This window comes from Phoxinus phoxinus (assembly GCF_949152265.1).
Source record: "Phoxinus phoxinus genome assembly, chromosome: 20".
Classification (NCBI taxonomy): Eukaryota; Metazoa; Chordata; class Actinopteri; order Cypriniformes; family Leuciscidae; genus Phoxinus; species Phoxinus phoxinus.
The window spans coordinates 30,727,201-30,750,572 of NC_136895.1; the positions used below are offsets into that span (position 1 = coordinate 30,727,201).

General features: G+C 34.5%; 3 protein-coding genes across 15 annotated transcripts in view; 1 reads left to right on the forward strand and 2 right to left on the reverse strand.

Annotated features, from left to right (window-relative positions):
• impact (impact RWD domain protein) overlaps positions 1-9,227 on the reverse strand; it is a 51,353-nt gene extending 42,126 nt beyond the window's left edge. For 2 of the 13 annotated variants that reach the window (XM_079592969.1, XM_079592967.1), the window contains exons 1-6: positions 9,132-9,192; positions 8,896-8,968; positions 8,697-8,825; positions 7,417-7,469; positions 7,258-7,314; positions 7,095-7,174 (exon numbers count right to left, since the gene is read on the reverse strand). In XM_079592969.1, the coding sequence (XP_079449095.1) occupies positions 7,095-7,174; positions 7,258-7,314; positions 7,417-7,469; positions 8,697-8,825; positions 8,896-8,952 (376 nt within the window). In that variant the 5' untranslated portion in view covers positions 8,953-8,968; positions 9,132-9,192. Of the gene's footprint in view, positions 1-7,094; positions 7,175-7,251; positions 7,315-7,416; positions 7,470-8,696; positions 8,826-8,895 lie in introns of all 13 variants that reach the window. The other 11 variants (XM_079592968.1, XM_079592965.1, XM_079592966.1 and 8 more) reach the window with 11 other exon arrangements.
• ing5a (inhibitor of growth family, member 5a) lies at positions 8,748-18,890 on the forward strand. The gene is made up of 9 exons (XM_079592987.1): positions 8,748-8,907; positions 10,051-10,319; positions 10,797-10,868; positions 11,019-11,185; positions 13,538-13,649; positions 13,744-13,846; positions 16,389-16,524; positions 16,623-16,684; positions 16,764-18,890. The coding sequence occupies exons 2-9, from the start codon at positions 10,283-10,285 to the stop codon at positions 16,801-16,803; spliced, it is 729 nt and encodes a 242-aa protein (XP_079449113.1). The 5' UTR covers positions 8,748-8,907; positions 10,051-10,282; the 3' UTR covers positions 16,804-18,890.
• Positions 18,891-19,684: 794 nt separating this feature from the next.
• Positions 19,685-23,362, reverse strand: cep19 (centrosomal protein 19). Its single transcript, XM_079593750.1, has 3 exons — positions 23,258-23,362; positions 22,687-22,840; positions 19,685-20,249 (listed from the first exon to the last, which is right to left on the reverse strand). Exons 2-3 carry the CDS (start codon positions 22,814-22,816, stop codon positions 19,891-19,893), a joined length of 489 nt encoding a protein of 162 aa, XP_079449876.1. The 5' UTR covers positions 22,817-22,840; positions 23,258-23,362; the 3' UTR covers positions 19,685-19,890.
• Between the last annotated feature and the right edge of the window lie 10 nt (positions 23,363-23,372).

Here is a 23,372-nt window from a genome sequence, read left to right on the forward strand (position 1 = left end):
AAAGAGCCGAGTGTGGAAACCCATCAGGGTCAGCGCTGGACGTGGCACTGACCTCACGGGCCGCTCGAGGAAGAGATTAACAGGTTCTGTCAAGGCAGCGCGAGTCTTTTCATCGATTACGATTAGATCTCTGTGCCAGCGAGAGAGAAGGAGCGCTCTTAAAAACACATCTACCTCTGCCCGCGACAGTTCATTTTATCCAAACAATCCGACTTTATCCAGGCGCCAGATCAAAGGCTTGGATCCAATATCCGGCGTGCAATAATTTTGGCAAACATTATGTTCAAAGGCAGGAGAGATTTGAGGCGGATAATCAGGAGAAATGACTCTGAGAATGAGCGACTCATGTGAAAAGCATCCCAACGTTTCCCCAGCATGCGACCATTCGCAAGATGTTCAATATGCTGGGGGGGATAGAGATCGGACTCGTGGATATTATTATTATTATTATTATTATTAGTATTATTAGGTGTGGAGGTCCTGTCAAGCGTCACTCGGTATCTCCAGGGTTATTTCTATCGTGACGTCAGTAAACTGGTGTTACCCACAACCACTTTGGTTTTACAAACTTCTATGACGTTAGATGTTTTGTAAAACGTTGGGAACCGAAGGACTTTGGACCCCATTGACTTTCATTGTATGGACGAAATAAACATTCTTTAAATGATCTTCCTTTGTGATATACTTTTGTGTGTGATATATATCGTCTACGATAATATCATGATTGTTGTTTTACTGATGTGCGATCTGACTTTATCGAGACTGATACTATTAACAAAAACACACCTAGAGATGTGCTCTGTTGAAATGCCCTGAATATTCAAGAAAATATCTCTGTATGTCTTTTATGTTTATATCATTTCATATAGTTAATATCACACAAAGAGTGCATTGACTGTCACAATGACACACAATGATTGTCTTGACTGTTTTGCATATCTGAGTGACACACAGCGGTGTTTCATTACTGAATAAATGATTCAATGACTCACTCATTAAGACAGTCAAATGCTTCGTTCCTGAATGAATCAGCAGTTTGAATGAATCGGTTGAATAAATGATTCAATGACTCACTCATTAAGACAGTCAAATGCTTCATTCCTGAATGAATCAGCAGTTTGAATGAATCGGTTGAATGAATGACTAACTCATTAAGACAGTCAAATGCTTCGTTCCTGAATGAATCAGCAGTTTGAATGAATCGGTTGAATGAATGATTCAATGACTCACTCATTAAGACAGTCAAATGCTTCATTCCTGAATGAATCAGCAGTTTGAATGAATTGGTTGAATGAATGACTCACTCATTAAGACAGTCAAATGCTTCGTTCCTGAATGAATCAGCAGTTTGAATGAATCGGTTGAATGAATGATTCAATGACTCACTCATTAAGACAGTCAAAAGCTTTGTTCCTGAATGAATCAGCAGTTTGAATGAATGGTTGAATGAATGATTCAATTACTCACTCATTAAGACAGTCAAAAGCTTCGTTACTGAATGAATCAGCAGTTTGAATGAATCGGTTGAATGAATGACTCACTCACTCATTAAGACAGTCAAATGCTTCGTTCCTGAATGAATCAGCAGTTTGAATGAATCGGTTGAATGAATGACTCACTCACTCATTAAGACAGTCAAATGCTTCGTTCCTGAATGAATCAGCAGTTTGAATGAATCGGTTGAATGAATGATTCAATTACTCACTCATTAAGACAGTCAAAAGCTTCGTTACTGAATGAATCAGCAGTTTGAATGAATCGGTTGAATGAATGACTCACTCACTCATTAAGACAGTCAAATGCTTCGTTCCTGAATGAATCAGCAGTTTGAATGAATCGGTTGAATGAATGATTCAATGACTCACTCATTAAGACAGTCAAATGCTTCGTTCCTGAATGAATCAGCAGTTTGAATGAATCGGTTGAATAAATGATTCAATGACTCACTCATTAAGACAGTCAAATGCTTCATTCCTGAATGAATCAGCAGTTTGAATGAATCGGTTGAATGAATGACTAACTCATTAAGACAGTCAAATGCTTCGTTCCTGAATGAATCAGCAGTTTGAATGAATCGGTTGAATGAATGATTCAATGACTCACTCATTAAGACAGTCAAATGCTTCATTCCTGAATGAATCAGCAGTTTGAATGAATTGGTTGAATGAATGACTCACTCATTAAGACAGTCAAATGCTTCGTTCCTGAATGAATCAGCAGTTTGAATGAATCGGTTGAATGAATGATTCAATGACTCACTCATTAAGACAGTCAAAAGCTTTGTTCCTGAATGAATCAGCAGTTTGAATGAATGGTTGAATGAATGATTCAATTACTCACTCATTAAGACAGTCAAAAGCTTCGTTACTGAATGAATCAGCAGTTTGAATGAATCGGTTGAATGAATGACTCACTCACTCATTAAGACAGTCAAATGCTTCGTTCCTGAATGAATCAGCAGTTTGAATGAATCGGTTGAATGAATGACTCACTCACTCATTAAGACAGTCAAATGCTTCGTTCCTGAATGAATCAGCAGTTTGAATGAATCGGTTGAATGAATGATTCAATTACTCACTCATTAAGACAGTCAAAAGCTTCGTTACTGAATGAATCAGCAGTTTGAATGAATCGGTTGAATGAATGACTCACTCACTCATTAAGACAGTCAAATGCTTCGTTCCTGAATGAATCAGCAGTTTGAATGAATCGGTTGAATGAATGATTCAATGACTCACTCATTAAGACAGTCAAATGCTTCGTTCCTGAATGAATCAGCAGTTTGAATGAATCGGTTGAATGAATGATTCAATGACTCACTCATTAAGACAGTCAAATGCTTCGTTCCTGGATGAATCAGCAGTTTGAATGAATCGGTTAAAACTCATTAAAACGGTTAACTCGTTGCCACTTACTGGCGGTTTTAATTTCACATTTAAAGTATCTTTAATACTCAACGTTTTATGTGTAAAACATCAAAACATTATTGCTACATGCGTTCATGTCCCTCTGATCTGCATTAAACAGTCAGTGTAAACGCACCTAAATCCGCTTCAGATGTAGTCTGTGTTTCCTCTGCAAAGGTGGATTTTGTTGTCACTGGGTTCATTTGACAGGTTTTTGAGCCGCGTTTGATAAAAGCATCAGCAAAATGAACAAACGTCACCCCAAAACCAGAATAACGTTGTTCTGCGGAACACAAAAGAAGATATTGCATAGAACGCTGCGAAACCGAACGACTTTGGACCCCATTGACTTTCATTGTATGGACGAAAAAACATTTTTCATATCTCCTCTGTGATATACATGATAAATGGCTTGTGAAGCCGCTTCCAGCTAAACGAATAGCTGTGAATATCTCCGAGCGCAATCTCTTGACTCCGCCAGCATTTACAGCGGGATTATGCAATAGTTTTTACAACTTCCAGGTTATTGAGATGCTCCTGCCAGCTTCGAACAATCAGAAGAGGCAGCTTTCCCCGAGCTGAAGGGTGTATTACGCGCCGGCTAATGACAGGCCGTGTACCTGATTGCCGGCGGGCCTCGTGCACCTGCTTCAAGCCTACATCTCCGCAGAGAACGCAGTGTGCCTGCTCTTCTCCTCAAACCACAGCCCATTCCTCCACGTCCAGCGTACAGAAACTCATGTGTAATCTCCGTCTGCCGCTGGAACGCTGTGTTCCTTCAAACCGGAGGGAATAAAGGACAGCGTGAAACTCTCATTCCCGAGTTGGCTTTATACACACATTATCATCTTTCCAGGACACAATGTTTCCTCGTGTTTCTCAAAACAAAAAGCCAAGGAAACACAACAAACCCGAGCGTGGCTTTAACACGACGGGCAATTAGCCGAGAGAAGGAGCGCCGGGTGCCGAGACGAACCAGAAGCTCATTCCTGTGCCTGTGATGTGCAGACGGCTTGTGCTGTCACACACACACACACACACACACACACACACACACACACACACACACACACACACACACACACACACACACACACACACACACACATCTGCTCTCTAGCCAATGCACTCGCAGCAAAGTGCGTACAGCCTATTCTTTTAAACCAACACTTGCTTCACGAGACCACATTACAAATGAAGAGCGCGGAGGAGATTAGCGAATAATGATTAGCATTGCTGCGTTTAACACTACAGGGACACTACCAGTCAAGAGTTTCATGATTGTAAAAGAAGTCTCTTCTGCTCAACAACGCTGCATCTATTTGATTAAAAATCGGGCTGTAAACGATTAATCACGATTAATCGAAACCCAAAATAAAAGTTAGTGTTTAAATAATATATATTTGTGTGCTGTGTATAATTATTTTGTATATTATATAAATACACACACACACATGCATGTATATATTTGAGAAATATTTGCATTTATATAATGCATATATATTTTTATATGATTTATATTAAATATAAATATAACTATTTTATATATAAATAAATAAATATTTTTTTCTTAAATATATACATGCATGTGTGTGTATTTATATATACAAAAGAATTATACACACATATATTATGTAAAACATTTATTTTGGATTTCGATTAATCGCGATTAATCGTTTACATCCCTAATTAAAAATACAAAGAAAAAAAAGTGAAATATTATAATAATTTCATATACAGTCTCACACGATCCTTCAGAAATCAGTATAATATGATGATTTGATGCTCAATAAACATTTATGATTATTATCAGTGTTGAATTTTTTTTTCAGGATTCTTTGATGAACAGAAAGTTAAAAAGAACTGCATTAATCTGAAATATAACATTTTAAATGTCTTTACTGTCACTTTCTTTTGATCAATTTAATCCATCCTTGATTAATAAAAGTATGAATTAATTTTATTTCCCAAAAAAATGTATACAAATTCTTTCTGACCCTAAAACTTTTGTGTTTAATGTTACAAAATATTTATATTTCAGATAAATGCTGTTCTCTTGAACTTTCTATTCATCAAATAATCCTGAAATAAACAGTTTTCAACACTGATAATAATCATAAATGTTTCTTGATCATCAGATCATCATATTACACTGATTTCTGGAGGATCATGTGACACTGAAGACTGGAGTAATGATGCTGAACATTCAGCTTTGATCACAGGAATAAATTACACTTTACTGTATATTCACATAGAAAACGGTTAGTTAAAATAATAATAATATTTCACAATATTACTGTTTTTTTTTTTGTATTTTTAATCAAATAAATGCAGCTTTGGTGAGCAGAAGAGACTTTAAAACGTGAAAATCTCCCAACGCTTTGACTGGTAGTGTGTATTCCTGACTTCACTGCTAACCCAAGACATAGATCTATTTGTACAGACTTCAGATATGCATCAATCTTGCATAATAAACACTGATTCTGAGCATCCTCATAAAACATTTCAGAAGAGACAAACGGTGTGTCCATTTACTGCCCCCTAGTGTACAACACACGATCACAGACAGGCTCCTGCAACTCACTATTAGGAGAATTATGAATATAAATCATGAATATAAACCAGCTAGGCTGATAAAAACTGGTTTATGTGTCAAACATCAATCCCATACTTCAGAAAAGACACTTTTAATGCTGAATTATCATTATTATAACAGCAAACTACCGTTATTTGTCCAGGCTGATCATTATTCTCACAGCATTGAGGTCTTACTATCGGCACATTACTCTGGAAAAGCAGTTTATATATAACAAACTAAACGTTTATGCTAAATATGATGCTAACACTTTAGTTTCAGGTCCAATCCTCACTATTAACTACCGTAGTTACGTATTATCATGCATATTACTAGGATATTATAGTTCTTATAAAGCACATATTAATGCTTTATTCTGCATGATTCATACATGCATAGTAGTACCTTACTAACTATTAATAAGCAGTAATTATGAGTTTATTGAGGCAAAAGTCATAGTTAATAGTGAGAATTGGACCCTAATCTAAAGTATGACCAATATAAGTTATGAAATACATTAAATAAATTAAATTTGTGGAAAAGTTAGCGCGTAAGTCATCAATACTTTTATTCATCAGGGTCATTAAATTGATCATAAGTGACAGTAAAGACATTTATAGTGTCACAAAGGGTTTCGAGCTCAAATAAATGCTGTGATTTTTAACTCTCTATGCATCAAATAATCCTGAAAACAATCATATGAAGCAGCACGACCGTTTCAACACTGATAATAATCATAAATGTGTCTTGAGGATCATATTACACTGATTTCTGGAGGATCATGTGACTCTGAAGACTGGAGTAATGATGCTGAACATTCAGCTTTGATCACAGGAATAAATTACAGTAAATTAATAAAAGAAATAAATAACAGTAAGTTGAAATAATAATAATAATTCACAATTTTTACTGTAGTTTTGATCAAATAATTGGTAAGCAAAAGAGAATCTTAGCAACCCAAACTTTTGAATGGTAATATAAAATATAAAATAAAAGTTTGTGTTTACATAATATATGTGTGTGTGCTGTGTGTAATTATTTTGTATATATAAATACACACACACACACACACGCATGTATATATTTGAGAAATATTTGCATTTATATAATGCATATATATTTTTATATGATTTATATTATATATAAATATAACTATTTTATATATAAATAACAAATTTTTCTTAAATATATACATGCATGTGTGTGTGTGTATTTATATATACAAAATAATTACACACAGCACACACACATATATTATGTAAACACAAACTTTTATTTTGGATTTCGATTAATCGCGATTAATCGTTATTTATAATCAGTATATATATATACTGCCGTTCAAAAGTTTGGGATCGGTAAATTTTTTGTCTCTAAACAGTAAAAATTGTGAAATATTATTACAATTTTAAATAATTTTTTAATAAATAATTTTCTATGTAATGATTAATGCTGTTCTCTTGAACTTTCTATAGTATATAGTAACGTGTAATGTATTCCTGTGATCAAAGCATCATAACTCCAGTCTTCAGTGTCACATGATCCTCCAGAAATCACTCTGATGATTTGATGATATATATATATAGTTAATATCTAGACATATTCTCCAATCTTACCTGTACTGTGTGATTTTTCTGCGAGGAATTCCCTTATTTTCTCCACCCAGAGGTACAGGATATTCTCCCCAGTGTTCTCCCTAAACAACACAATCATATTTCATATTTCATATCCGCACAGACACACTGATCTGATAGTGACGTGACACACACTCACACATACAGCTCCTCTAGACTGTTGGACAGGGTCCGTCTGTCGGGTCCCCGGAGCCACGCCGCGCTGCAGGAGCAACACACACGCACACACACACACACACACACGTCACTGCACGTTTACTCACACTTCTGTATTATCCGCGCTGAGAGGAGTTATTAAACATACTTGATCTGATATATCGGCGGCGCTGAGCTCGGGTAATCTGGAGGAAGTATGATCTTCAAACAAACATTAACATACGTTTAATATTAGTGCTGGGCAACGATTAATCGCATCCGAAATTAAGTTGTGTTTACATAATATATGTGTGTATTGTGTATATTTCACAATAATATATTTTTTTTAAGTTTCACCTCTATACACACACACACATATATTTAAGAAAATGTGTTATTTATAGGGCTGTAAACGATTAATCGAATTCAAGATAAAAGTTTGTGTTTACATAATATATGTGTGTGTGCTGTGTATAATTATTTTGTATACTGTATATAAATACACACACACACACATGCATGTACTGTATGTATTTAAGAAAAATGTGTTATTTATATATAAAATAGTTCTACTTATATATAATATAAATCATATAAAAATATATATGCAGTATATAAATGCAAATATTTCTCAAATATATACATGCATGTGTGTGTATTTATATATACAAAATAATTATACACAGTACACACACACATATTATGTAAACACAAACTTTTATTTTGGATTCGATTAATCGCGTTTAATCGTTTACAGCTCTAGTTATTTATATAAAATATTTGTATATAATATAAATATATATATATATATATATATATATATACATACAAAATATACATGCAAATATTTCTAAAATATATGCATGTGTGTGTGTGTGTGTGTGTGTGTGTGTGTGTGTGTGTGTTTATAGGTGAAACTTAAAAACATTTGCATATTGTGAAAAGGTTTTCATAAGCTGTAAGCCATAATCATCATAATTATAACAAATAAAGGCTTGAAATATCTCACTTTGCATGTAATGAGTCTATATAATATATAAATGTTACCTTTTAAGTTGAATTACTGAAATAAATTAACCATGTTCAAATTTTTTTAAGTTTCACCTGTACACACACACACACACACACACACACACACACACACGCATGCATTTTTGAAATAATTGCATGTATATATATATATATATATATATATATATATATATATATATATATATATATATATTTCTATTATATATAAATATTTTATATATAAATAACACATTTTCTTAAATATATACATGCATGTATGTGTATTTATATATACAAAATAATTATACACAGTACACCAATATATATTATGTAAACACAAACTTTTATTTTGGACGCGATTGATCGCTTCACAGCCCTATTTAATATTCATGAATGCATTAGCATATTCATAAGTTCGATGTATGTTTCGCATATTACCTGTAGGCACACCGTCCACGTGGGCTTCTGGGTGTCATCTGAGATTCTGATGCAGAACACTCTCGACGCTTCATCGATCACACACCACTCCTCGCCATAGATGGAGGACAGCGCCTCGATCTCCTCGATCTGTGCCATAAACATCCGCTCAGCGCATCACGCCATCATACGACAGATTAATAACACGAGTCATGTATACCTGAGACTGCAGGTCCGCATCGTTATTCTCTTCTGATGATGATGATGATGAGTCCATCGAATTCAACACATGACTAAAAAAAAAAAAAAAAAGTCCTGTTGCGCATAGATTTCACTGTTAAAGTCGGACTTGTTAATATGTATACGCCTTATTAATATGTATATGAATGTAATGTACCGATCGATTGAGACAGTGAGAAGTACATGTAAATATTAAAAGTGACAGATAAAACGCACGTGGTCTTGAAGTAGGAAAGTCTCAAAACGAAAACAACACACGCACAGTGCTTCCGGGTTACAGCACAGAGGTCACGTGGGCATCTGATTATTATTGTATGTTTGCATAATGTGTTATTATTGTACATATGTATTTACGCATTTGGATATTAAAAATACAGAATAAATGTTTCATATTATAATGAATAAATATTACGTTGATAGTGTATTCAAGTTATTAATATTAATGTATTTTTATTTTTATTACTTTTTTAAAAATGTTTTAATTACTGATATTAATGTAAATTAAATGGATGTATTAAATGTAATATTTTACTGCTACGTTAAATTATTGACGTATTCTAAAAAATAAATAATTTCATAAAATATGATATATACTTTTGATATTGTACTTGATTATTAATATGATAGAATAAAAGTTCCAAATGATATGGAATAAGTATTATATTAATAATATTTATTTTAATCATGTAAACGAATTATTTATTAATATGTTTTTTTTAAATGATTCATATCAATGTAGATTAAATTAATATATTAAATATAATATTTCACTGTTACATTAAATTATTGAAGTTCTAAAAAATAAATAATTTATTTGATTATTAATATTATATACGTTTGATATTTATTTGTGTTTGATTATTAATATGATAGAATGAAAAGTACATATTATTTGGAATATATATAACATTAATAATATTTCTTCAAAAGCGCTTATATTACTAATATAAATGTTTTATCACCATTCCGTTATTATATATTGGATAATATTATATAATTTTTAAATGTAAAAAAAAAAAAAATACTATATTTGATTATTAATGCTAGGGGATAAAATAGTATAATCTTCTTTTTTTTTATTGAATTTATTACAATTAATTATATTAATGTTTTTATTGTTATCTCTATCTGCCAGTCTGTTTTCTCTAGAATTATGGAGTAAAAAAAGAAAAAAGAGTGACGTCGAAAGAGCACTAATGAGCCAAGCCCCATCGCCAACCAATCAAACCACGGCATTCAAAAACATCGCCTGTCAGCCAGTAGCAGAGAACTGCCTCATTAATTATTCATGACATGCCAATGTTGTTCCACCTCACGCGGGCTCGCGGAGGAGAAAAACATACTGGAAACGAGTGAAGATCGTCACCATGGCGACAGCGATTTATCTCGAACATTATCTCGATAGTGAGTATAATTAATTTCCGAACAAATACATCGGAATTTAACGTGTTTTTACGCGGGATGAAGGTGTTTTAACAGCTCCAGTTTGAGGATGTTTTGATGGCTAATGTCAGATTAGCATTAGCGGGCTTCAGCTAGTAAGCCAACAGGTTGATTAGCTTCTTTTCCACTGTACAACACAGCGCAAATCTACGTGATTATTTCATTTGGTTGTTTTAAGTGGTTTTATATACATCTATTGTGAAACCAAGGCAAGTTGTAATGTAAATACACTACAGAAAGTAGTTAGCAAGCATGCTAACAACAACATGCTAAGTCAACAAACTCATGTTATGTGAGATTTTATGTGTGTATATGGGTTTGTACTCGGGTATCTGTGTAGATAAATTGAAGATAGTGATCTAGAACGTTCCTCTTGTATGTAAACAGTACTTTTTTTTTTCTTTTCTTTTTTTAATTGAGATGTTTTTATGACCCTAGGCATTGAAAACCTGCCCTGTGAGCTCCAGAGAAACTTCACACTCATGCGGGAACTGGACAACAGAGCGGAGGGTGAGAAGACATCTTAAATCATACTGTGCCGTCCATCTAGGGAGTATCACAGGGCATTCAGTGTCGTGACCCAGTCCAGGAGAAGTGGCATGAAAATGGATGAAATTGATGGATGTGTTTTTTTGTGTGTGTGTTTCCCTTCTTTTGCAGAAAAGAAATGTGAAATCGATAAGCTCGCAGAAGAGTACATCACTAACGTCCGAAATCTGGCCCCCGATCAGAGAGTGGAGCACCTGCAGAAGATTCAGAACGGATTCAGCAAATGCAAAGAATACAGCGACGACAAAGTGCAGCTCGCCATGCAGACGTACGAGATGGTCAGTGCCGGCGCTCCCGGGAAATATCAGGGAATATCAGATGTGTGATTTACATGGACATTTCTATTCTCAGTCTGTTCAAAAAAGATGGAAGTTTAGGGATAGGTAACGATTAATCGCGATTAATCGCATCCAAAATAAAAGTTTGTGTTTAAATAATATATGTATATTAAATAAGATATAATATATCTTCAGTGTCACGCGATCCTTCAGGAATCAGTATAATATGATGATCTGATGCTCAAGAAACATTTATGATTATTATCAGTGTTGAAAACAGTTTATTTCAGGATTCTTTGATGAATAGAAAGTTCAAGAGAACAGAAACATATAAATCTTTAGTAACATTAAACACAAAAGTTTTAGGGTCAGAAAGAATTTGTATTTAATTTTTTTGGGAAATAAAATTAATTCATACTTTTATTAATCAAGGATGGATTAAATTGATCAAAAGAAAGTGACAGTAAAGACATTTATGTCACAAAAGTTTATATTTCAGATTAATGCAGTTCTTTTGAACTTTCTATTCATCAAAGAATCCTGAAAAAAAAAATCAACACTGATAATAATCATAAATGTTTCTTGAGCATCAAATCATCATATTATACTGATTTCTGAAGGATCATGTGACACTGTATATGAATTATTTTAACATTTTAAAATATATATATTTTTAATTAGGACCGTAAACGATTAACGAATCGCAATCCAAAATAAAAGTTTGTGTTTACATAATATATGTGTGTGTACTGTGTATCATTATTTTGTATATAAATACACGCATACGCATGTATATATTTAAGAAAAAATTGTTATTTATATATAAAATATTTATATTTATATATTATATAAATTATGTATAAATATATACATGCAAATACTTCTTAATATATATATATATATATGCAGATGTGTGTATTTATATATATACAAAATAATGATACACAGTACACACACATATATTATGTAAACACAAACTTTTATTTTGGATTCGATTAATCGCGATTAATCGTTTATAATCAACATAATTTTCTGTATGATAATTTAATTATTGAGAAGAGATTTCGCAATTTGCAAACACAATATGATTTAAAAGTTGAAATTCATTTAAATGTTGTGAGAACCTCAAACATGTTAGTTTTAATTTCTCTGCGTTTATCTTTTTGTGGGTTATATTATATTAACCCTCGGGTGCTCTTCCCATGTCGGTCAAAAATAACCTGATTTAGTTTTTTATTTAAATAAATTAAATTAATGTACTATAATTTAGTTTGATAATGTTTTTTATTTAATATTTTGTATTTTTAGGGGATTTTATGGTACTAAATTATATTTATGCAATAGTTATAATCCATTCATTCACTTTTTGTGCATAGAACTTAAAATTCGTTAAAAAAACTTAAATCTTGAATGCTTTGGAGTAACGGTGAACTTTGAAAAAAAAAAGTTGTAAATTTTACATTTATTGTTCTGAAAAATGCACTAAACTTTTTTCAATGCTTATGTAAAATACATATTTTCCAAAACACATTTTTCTATAAAACTGTGAGAAAATCAAACCAAATTTGAGTTTGATATCTTACAAAATTAGCTTTCAGATGTTGTTTCCAAAATTAGTTTCCCATTCACTTCCATTGCGCTCATTTGTACAAGTGTCTATTTCATCTTTTCGAATCATGTCCATTTGTGTGTGTGTGTGTGTGTGTGTGTGTGTGTGTGTGTGTGTGTGTGTGTGTGTGTGTGTGTGTGTGTGTGTGTGTGTGTGTGTGTGTGTGTGTGTGTGTGTGTGTGTGCTGCTAAAATCTTTACCAAGTTTTGTACTATTCTGATGAAGTAAAACGTTAAAAAAAACATACTAGTTTCAGAAAAGCACCAGAGGGTGTGTATAATAAGGTTGTTTTATTATACTTGTATTAATATTTACAATTTTATTTGGTTATATGGTATTTTGTTTAATGTGTAGTAATTTCCTTATGTTCTTCTATCATTGCATTAATTTTTTTATATTGCTATTTAGGTTTAATTTATTTTTATTTCAGTTTTAGTTAGTTTTTTTAGCAGTTCAACTTATTTGAGTTTTATTGCCAAGGCATAATTTCCAATTATCATTTACTATAAAATTTTCAACTAATATTTAAATTTGACTTTTTTCAGCTTTATTTAAATAAACAGAAATGTTATTAATAGTTTTAGCTAACGATAATAATAACCCTGTCCAGTCAATCTCCGCGGTGTTGTTTTGAATAGTTTGATTTACATATTGTTCTGTTTCTTCTTTATGTTTTTTTTTTATATATATATAATTTTTTTGGTATTATTATTAAAAATAATTCTTCTTCTTCTTCTCTCTAGGTGGACAAGCACATCCGAAGGCTGGATGCGGACCTCGCTCGCTTCGAGAACGAGCTGAAGGAGAAGTTGGACGTCAGCGGCTACGAAAGTCCAGACAACAGAACGCCGAAGAGTAAGACCCCGCGTGCCAAACACCGCGCATGTCACACTGTACATCATGTCACACTGTACACGCTCTCATAAACATGACCTGCTGTCGTCTGTAGAGGTGAGTGGCCGAGCAAGCCTGAAGGAGAAGCGACGGCCGAAAGGAAGAGGACGCAAATCTTCAGATGACGACTCGCCACGGAAAAAGAAAATGAAAAACGGGTAAGAGTCAACTTTAGGAAATACTTCACCCAAACTTGTCAATCATACGAGTAAGAAGCAGCATCCATTTTCATGCACATTTTGGGATGCCTCATAAAACAACGCTGGATTAAGGCGAGACACGGCAGACAAAAACAGAATTTTTTTTTCACTGGTCAATTTTGAGATTTTGGGCTATTTGTCTTCTTTCAGACTTGTGGTGAAAAAAAGTCTGAAATACACATTTATGTCTTTATTTTACTACACTTTGTCTATTTGCGTCTGTAGATTTCTCCTAAATTCAACAAAAGTTGGCGTTCTGAATGCGCAATCTCATTGGCTGATGATAAATCTTTAAAGCCCGTTTTCTCAAAATGACTTTTCTCTCATTCTCCAAGTCCGAAATCTCCACCGATATACACCAAACCTTCCAGTCTTGTACCTAGTTATATTATGAAGACATTTACTGAGGGATTTGTAAATATATTATTCCTAGCCTGATTTATATAACATTTTATTCCAAAAAACATGTAGAAAATCATTTTTTTAAGGCTATTGACAGTATATTCTGATTTACAGGATAACAAAAGTAGATATCCATAAATCCCTCTGTTTTTTCCCCCCCCATCTAATATGTGAACACAATGAAAAAATAATTTTGAAATAGTTTTTTTTAAATATATGCAAATTAGCGCATATTTACTTAGATATTGCCTAATTTGCATATTTAAACATTAAATTACAGAAAACTTGTAATACATTTTTTTTTTCTCATCTTAATGTACGTAATCAACTGGGAAAGTTTCATGGTGATATCTGCTAGTTAAAAAAATTACCCTATTCACCTGTAGTGTCTCGCCTTGAAATCCAAGACGCACATAAATTCTAAAAATCCGCATAAAAAAAACGTATGCGCTCAATTAGAAACACTGGATAAATCCCAAGACTCACAACATAAACCTCACACGTCTTTGCCTCAGCAGAGGCTGTGATTGGATGACTGGAGTAACCAGTGGACCAATCAAATCGCAGCATCTCTAATGTTGGGTTTCTGGTTCTGAAACGCCAAAGTCTGTCTTTGGTTTAATTCCCTCCAGAAGCGTCTCTCACACGAGTGTGTTCCCGAACACCAGCATCCATCTGACGCTCTGAGACACACTCATGCATGATGCAGGGAAAAACACCCACATTGCAGTAACTTACAGTTTTATTACTGATAATTCGGACCAGTTTCCCAGGAAGTGATGATTTTGTTCTCTTGAACACATGGGATGCTTTATTCGCAGATTATTTTTTATTATGCGGCGGAGACAAGCTTCCATTTTTAATCGTTCCTAATCGTGCAAAAGTTTGTATCTCGCAATTCTGAGAAAAGAAGTCTCAGAATTGCAAGATTTAAACTTACAGAATTGCGAGAAAAAGTCAGAATTGCGAGGAAAAAGTCAGAATTGCGAGAAAAAGTCAGAATTGCGAGGAAAAAGTCAGAATTGCGAGAAAAAGTCAGAATTGCGAGAAAAAGTCAGAATTGCGAGGAAAAAGTCAGAATTGCGAGAAAAAAAGTCAGAATTGCAAGTTTATATCACACAATTGTAAGAAAAAAATGTGGGATAAAAAGTCGCAATTACCATTTTTAGTTTTTTTATTATGCGGCGGAGACAAGCTTCCATTTTTAATCGTTCCTAATCGTGCAAAAGGTTATATCTAATCTATTTAAACTCACAATTGCAAGAAAAAGTCAGAATTGCAAGTTTATATCTCACAATTCTGACTTTTTCTCGTAATTGAGTCAAGGCCCTGGAAATCCTTGAAAGTTTGTAAATCTAAAGTAAAAAATAAAGATCAAGGCCCTGGCAAGGTTTTGATAATAAACACACACAGACACAGGTCCTTGAAAGTGAATTTATAATTAGAATTTATACGTTTTCTGGAAAAAAAATCCATATTATTCCCTCCGGTCCGCTAATGTGTTATTCCGCCAACACTTCGTGGCCTGTGCGCACTAGCTTGCTTGATATACGGTAGTTACGCGCATTTATACATTACGTTAAGTGTTTCCCGCGTCAGACTTTGTGTTGTACGTTGCCATGACGTTCACGCACGCAAAACTGTAACAATGTATCTCACAAGTAGAGATTCAACGATTACAATTCTCTAGGCCGATTCCGATTTCCGATTTTTCATGGAGTTTGATCTGCCGATCCCGATTTCATTTTTTATCCTAACCACTTTACAGCACACACACATTTTTTATTTTATTTTATAAAACACCATATACTTTTACCCAAACTGAATACTTAAAAAAGTTTAAATGGGTAAATTTTCTACAAATATTTTTGAGTCTTCATTTTTTTTCCTGACATAGCCGACTCCAGTTCTTGTTAAAACACACTAGACATAAAAATTCTGTGCATTCTGGGCACTTTTTGTGTGAATTCATATATATTTTGTCCATCAAAAGTGTGCTTTCACTTTAATTGAGCCGAAACCTGCTGTTCACGCGCTGCTCCAATCCTCCACATGACTGTTGATGGACACGTAACTATCTCCCCTTTGTTTCCCGCAGCCCTGAGTTCTCCGAATCCGTCCTCCCAGTTCACCCATCAGACGTCTTAGACATGCCTGTGGATCCCAACGAACCCACGTACTGCCTGTGTCACCAAGTGTCATACGGAGAAATGATCGGATGCGACAACATGGATGTACGAGCGGATGTCATTCACTTTAAACTGTTTTTTTTTTTGTCTTTCCTCGTGTATTTCTTTAACTAACAAACAAACAAAACTGCTTTTCTTAACAGTGTCCCATTGAGTGGTTTCACTTCGCCTGTGTGGATCTGACGACGAAACCCAAAGGGAAATGGTACGTCGCTCTGTTCAGAGTCGCTCAACGAGGAGCCGTACACATCCGTGTTTTAAAGATTTTCTTTTCTGTCTTCCAGGTTCTGTCCACGATGCACCCAGGATCGAAAGAAAAAATGAGATGTTGAGATTACATTTCTATATGAATATACATATATGTCTTAGTGGTAAAATAGGATAATATATATACTCCTCCTTTATATGGCCATGATGAAATATATGAGGGTCACGAGAAAACAAAGTTTTTATTTTTCAAAGTACTTGAAATGTTTTCATTTGTTTGAGTTTCATTCTGTGTTGTCAAAATCTTGGATATATTATATATGATATAGGCTATACAGTATATATATTTTCCTCTTTTTACTTACTGATTATTTTTATGAAGCTTCAAGCATCCAAACTATCACTCTTGTGCTTTGCTCATGAAATGTTTTTAGCGCGGCAACTAGTCGTTCAGGGCGATTTCACTTTCAAGACGCTGAATTCGCAGCCAACGTACGATTGTATTTCCCGCTCTTGCACTTAAAGTCCAGTACGACTACTTTTCCTGAAACTACCGATTTGCTTTGAAACTCTCTCTGTTGTTAGAGAGAAGTGAAACTTTGAAGTGCAAGTAAAGTGTTTAATCATAGAAGCTTGTTTCCGCCATGGAATAAAACCATTTAAAAGATAATTGCGAGATATAATGTCAGAATTGCGATGTATAAACTCTCAATTACGAGAAAAAGTCAGAATTGTGAGATATAAACTCGCAATTGCAAGAAATAAAGACAGAATTGTGAGATATAAACTTGCAATTCTGACTTTTTTTCTCGAAAATTCAGAATTTTTCTTGCAATTGTGAGTTTAAATAGATTAGATATAAACTTTTGCACGATTAGGAACGATTAAAAATGGAAGCTTGTCTCCACCGCATAATAAAAAAACAAAAAATGGTAATTGCGACTTTTTTTATCCCACATTTTTTACTTTTTTTCTCGCAATTGCGTGATATAAACTCGCAATTCTGACTTTTTCCCGCAATTCTGACTTTTTCTTGCAATTGTAAGTTTAAATCTTGCAATTCTGAGACTTCTGTTCTCAAAATTGCGAGATATAAACTTTTGCACGATTAGGAACGATTAAAAATGGAAGCTTGTCTCCGCCGCAAAATAAAAAGTAATTGCGACTTTTTATCCCACTTTTTTTTTCTTTTTTTTTCGCAATTGCGTGATACAAACTCTCAATTACATTTTATAAAGTCAGAATTGTGAGATATAAACTTGCAATTGCAAGAAATAAAGAGAGTTGTGTGATATAAACTCGCAATTCTGACTTTTTTTCTCGCAATTCTGACTTTTTCTTGCAATTGTACGTTTAAATCTTGCAATTCTGAGAAGCTTGTCTCTGCCGCATAATAAAAGAAAAAAAACGTAATTGCGTCTTTTTATCCCACATTTTTTTACTTTTTTTTCCTCGCAATTACGTGATATAAGCTCGCAATTACATTTTATAAAGTCAGAATTGTGGGATAAAAAGTCGTATTTAACTTTTTTTTTTAATTCTGTAGCGGAGACGAGCTTTCATATTTAATCGTTCCTAATCGCGCAATTGCAGATAATAACCCAAAATCTCGAGGTATGCCGTCATTTGAGGCTTTTCCGCTCGAGTTGGACAAGCTTCACTCTTCGCTTTATTTCCGAGGATCTTTTGCCGAACTCAACGCGATTAACTACTGCATTTCAGAGCGACAGTACACGTGCGACGTCTCGTTGTTGAATGTTTTAAACGTGCGATTTTGGCAGTATCTGCCGCCTTTTCTCCAGCAGCTTTGATGCACTTTTTAATCGACGGGACTCGGCACTTGTGGCTTGTCGCTTTCCGATTCAAAGCCGTTTTTAATGTGCAAACGAAATGTCAAGAGGATCTACCAAAGTGAGATTTAGCGGTGTTCACGCTGCTCTTGTGTTATTTTACGATTCTATATGTGATCCAAATATAAAACATGAAATATCGCTTCTATCATATTGACGTGAGACTACCTTATTGAACACACGTACCTGTACGTCGTTATATCGTGTCATCAGTAGTGGCTAGAGAATCCACAGGGTTGAAAGTGTGACAATCAAGTAGCGTTTTATTTTTTCATGTTTAACTATCCCTGGATATATGTTCCGTACAGCTTTTCGTAAAAACAAATAAATATTTACCATTAAAAGTTGTCTTGTCATTTAAAGTGTATGTCAAGTATTGTGATGTTCTAGTATCATTACCAGTGTTGGGGAAGTTACTTTAAAAATGTAATGCATTACAATATTGTGTAAAAGTAACTAATTGCGTTACTTAGTTACGGTTACCTTTTTTCACCTGAGCTGGGCTTATTTTTTTTATTATAACAAAAAATTTATATTTTCAGGCAAATGTAAAGACAAGAATAGATGCAGGAGAAGAAAGTTTAACACTTTACCACAAAAACAAAGAAATCTATAGTCATTTTTGCTTTGGTTGAACTAAATCATCGACGCTCAGAAGCAAGTGCATTGGTCAATAAAGTGAGATTAAAAGCATAAAACATGTAGTTAGTGGAGGTTTGCATAGTATCCTGATCCTACATTTCACTGATTTTATTCATTTTGAGGAATATTGAATCTTTTTTTTTGTGTGCAAGTGAGATGAGTAAATGCACACTCACATTTAGAACTACAATAACCATGTTTACACACACACACACACACACACCTCTGCACTTCGATTTGTCTCAACATGAGGACAGGAGAGCTGTCAGTCAATAAATATGAAAACAAAGTAACTTGCGTTACTTATTTGAAAAATACTACTCTACTAGTGTTACTCTACTAGTGACTTGGAAAAGTACTTGCCCTCAACACTGATCTTTACTATACTATTTTAGGATTTATTTAGTAGAGGTAGGCCTAATCTATGTTTTTGTAGGCTGATAATGGATCTTTTTTTTCTTTTCTTTTTTACATCATAGTCGTAAAAAAAACATTGAGCTTTAGACTTTTCATGTCCTCCATTTTTTGTTTATTGAATTAAATATTTAAAATTGTGTGATGTCAAAGAACCAAAAGGGTAAAACTATACCAGTGGGCTTGAAACTATATACATAGACCTGACAAACAGCATGTTCATCAACAGACTTCAACAACATAAATCCCCCATAATGCACCATGTCTGAATCACTTCTTCTAAAGTGTCCTTGATCTTCTAAAACTCCTCATCGGACTGTTCCCCGTCCCAGCTGCACGTCTCCCGCACGCTGATCTCGGGAAACTCCACCTCCAGATCGTACACGAAGTCCGAATCCTCTTTGCGTCTGCGGTTGCGCTCGAACAGCTCGTCCATCTGGGCCTTCCTGCGGTCGAGCTCGTCATCGCTCAGTTTGTTCAGGTCCTCGTCGTTGAGGTCGGGCCCCCGGTGTGCGGCGAGGCTCTGGTCCAGGCTGAGGCCCTGCAGATGATCCCGGAGGATGAGGTGAAGTCTCTCAAGCTGGACCAAAGACACGGACTCCAGATAGACGCTGTGACGGACATGATGCTTCATCCTCTCTGCTGCTCGACTGCAGTCTGGAAAGAAGCAACACTTTATGGACAGTACATTAAACGGATAGTTCACCCAAAAATGAAAATTAGCTCATGATTTACTCACCCTGAAGTCATCCTAGGTGTAAATTACATTCTTCTTTCAGATGAATACAATCAGAGTTATATTAAAAAATGTCCTGGCTCTTCCAAGCTTTATAATGGCAGTGAATGGCCGTTTCTGTTTTTAAGTCCATAAAAGTGCATCTATCCATCATAAAAGTGCATCTATCCATCATAAAAGTGCATCTATCCATCATAAAAGTGCATCCATCCATCATAAAAGTGCATCTGTCCATCATAAAAGTGCATCTATCCATCATAAAAGTGCATCTATCCATCATAAAAGTGCATCTATCCATCATAAAAGTGCATCTATCCATCATAAAAGTGCATCCATCCATGATAAAAGTGCATCTATCCATCATAAAAGTGCATCTGTCCATCATAAAAGTGCATCTATCCATCATAAAAGTGCATCTATCCATCATAAAAGTGCATCTATCCATCATAAAAGTGCATCTGTCCATCATAAAAGTGCATCTATCCATCATAAAAGTGCATCCATCCATGATAAAAGTGCATCCATCCATCATAAAAGTGCATCTGTCCATCATAAAAGTGCATCTATCCATCATAAAAGTGCATCCATCCATGATAAAAGTGCATCCATCCATCATAAAAGTGCATCCATCCATCATAAAAGTGCATCCATCCATCATAAAAGTGCATCTATCCATCATAAAAGTGCATCTATCCATCATAAAAGTGCATCTGTCCATCATAAAAGTGCATCTGTCCATCATAAAAGTGCATCCATCCATGATAAAAGTGCATCCATCCATCATAAAAGTGCATCCATCCATCATAAAAGTGCATCCATCCATCATAAAAGTGCATCTATCCATCATAAAAGTGCATCTATCCATCATAAAAGTGCATCTGTCCATCATAAAAGTGCATCCATCCATCATAAAAGTGCATCTATCCATCATAAAAGTGCATCTATCCATCATAAAAGTGCATCCATCCATCATAAAAGTGCATCCATCCATCATAAAAGTGCATCTATCCATCATAAAAGTGCATCCATCATCCATCATAAAAGTGCATCCATCCATCATAAAAGTGCATCTATCCATCATAAAAGTGCATCTATCCATCATAAAAGTGCATCTATCCATCATAAAAATGCATCTATCCATCATAAAAGTGCATCCATCCATCATAAAAGTGCATCTATCCATCATAAAAGTGCATCTATCCATCATAAAAGTGCATCCATCCATCATAAAAGTGCATCTATCCATCATAAAAGTGCATCTATCCATCATAAAAGTGCATCTATCCATCATAAAAGTGCATCTATCCATCATAAAAGTGCATCCATCCATCATAAAAGTGCATCCATCCATCATAAAAGTGCATCTATCCATCATAAAAGTGCATCTATCCATCATAAAAGTGCATCCATCCATCATAAAAGTGCATCTATCCATCATAAAAGTGCATCTATCCATCATAAAAGTGCATCCATCCATCATAAAAGTGCATCTATCCATCATAAAAGTGCATCTATCCATCATAAAAGTGCATCCATCCATCATAAAAGTGCATCCATCCATCATAAAAGTGCATCTATCCATCATAAAAGTGCATCCATCCATCATAAAAGTGCATCTATCCATCCATCATAAAAGTGCATCCATCCATCATAAAAGTGCATCTATCCATCCATCATAAAAGTGCATCTGATGCTGATAGATGCACTTTTATGATGGATAGATGCACTTTTATGATGGACAGATGCACTTTTATGATGGACAGATGCACTTTTATGGACTTAAAAACAGAAACGGCTATTCACTGCCATTATAAAGCTTGGAAGAGCCAGGGCATTTTTTTTATATAACTCTGATTGTATTCGTCTGAAAGAAGAATGTCATATACACCTAGGATGAGTTGAGGGTAAATCATGGGCTGATTTAAATTTTTGGGGTGAACTATCCCTTTAAGTCAGTATTTCATTTGCATGCAAGTATACTGATTTGTTCATTACAATCTCAAAACCTGCTTTGATAGTCTCTCTGACACAGATAAATAGATTTGCCTAGGTTTGTCTTCTGGTAGGTTTTTGTAATCTGCAACTTGAGCACTGCCACACTCTATTTCTATGGGGCGTCCCTCAGGGTTATAGTTCAGGGCCACTTTTGTTCTTGTTTTTAGATAAATGTATGTGGGCGAGTCTCACAAAACCCATGAATAAAATGTCTAGGTCACATTTCGAACTTCATTTCTTTGGGGCGTCCCTCAGGGTTATAGTTCAGGGCCACTTTTGTTCTTGTTCTGAGAGAGATGTATTTGGGTGAATCTCACAAAATTTGTCAAGATCAAGTTCATGTCATATTTCAAACAGACTTACCTGAATACTGAGAGAAGTTCCTCACAGGTATGATTCTTTTTCGCATCTTGCTGGTGTTCTTGTTCTCATATACGAGGATGATTGAAGGTGGAATAAATTTCACTCCACATTGCTTTGCTACTATGGACATTTTCTCTCACGCTTGCATGTCCAGCTGCAGAATCAAATGAGAAATATTGTCCATAAAGAGTCAACCAATAGTTATATTTCTCCATAAATCGTTATTATATAATAATAAAATATTATTGCACGTAGTTGAGACATTTTTAGAAAATCTTCAAACTGCATATGCGCACAAATCAATCTTATAGATAGTAGAATAGATAGTAAATATTATGTTAATATTTATTTGAAAGATGTTTTAAAATGATTAATTTATCTATCTATATATCTATCTATCTATCTAATATTAGTATTAGTAACCATAGTAACAGTGAGATGTGTTGCACAAAGACGATCGCTTGATTGACGCTGATTCTATCGAGACGGTTATTTTCTTAAAGGCACATGCTCACATTTAATACGCGATGCATGAGCTTGTAAATAAACCAGTGATAAGGCAAAACCATACTCTTGTTGTGGTTATTTGATTGAGGTTTCCATGCTTCCTCGTCGCCCATGTATCCTTTTCTTCTGACGAGGGAGTTTCTCGCACGGAGACGCTCATTAGCGCCACCTATTGGACG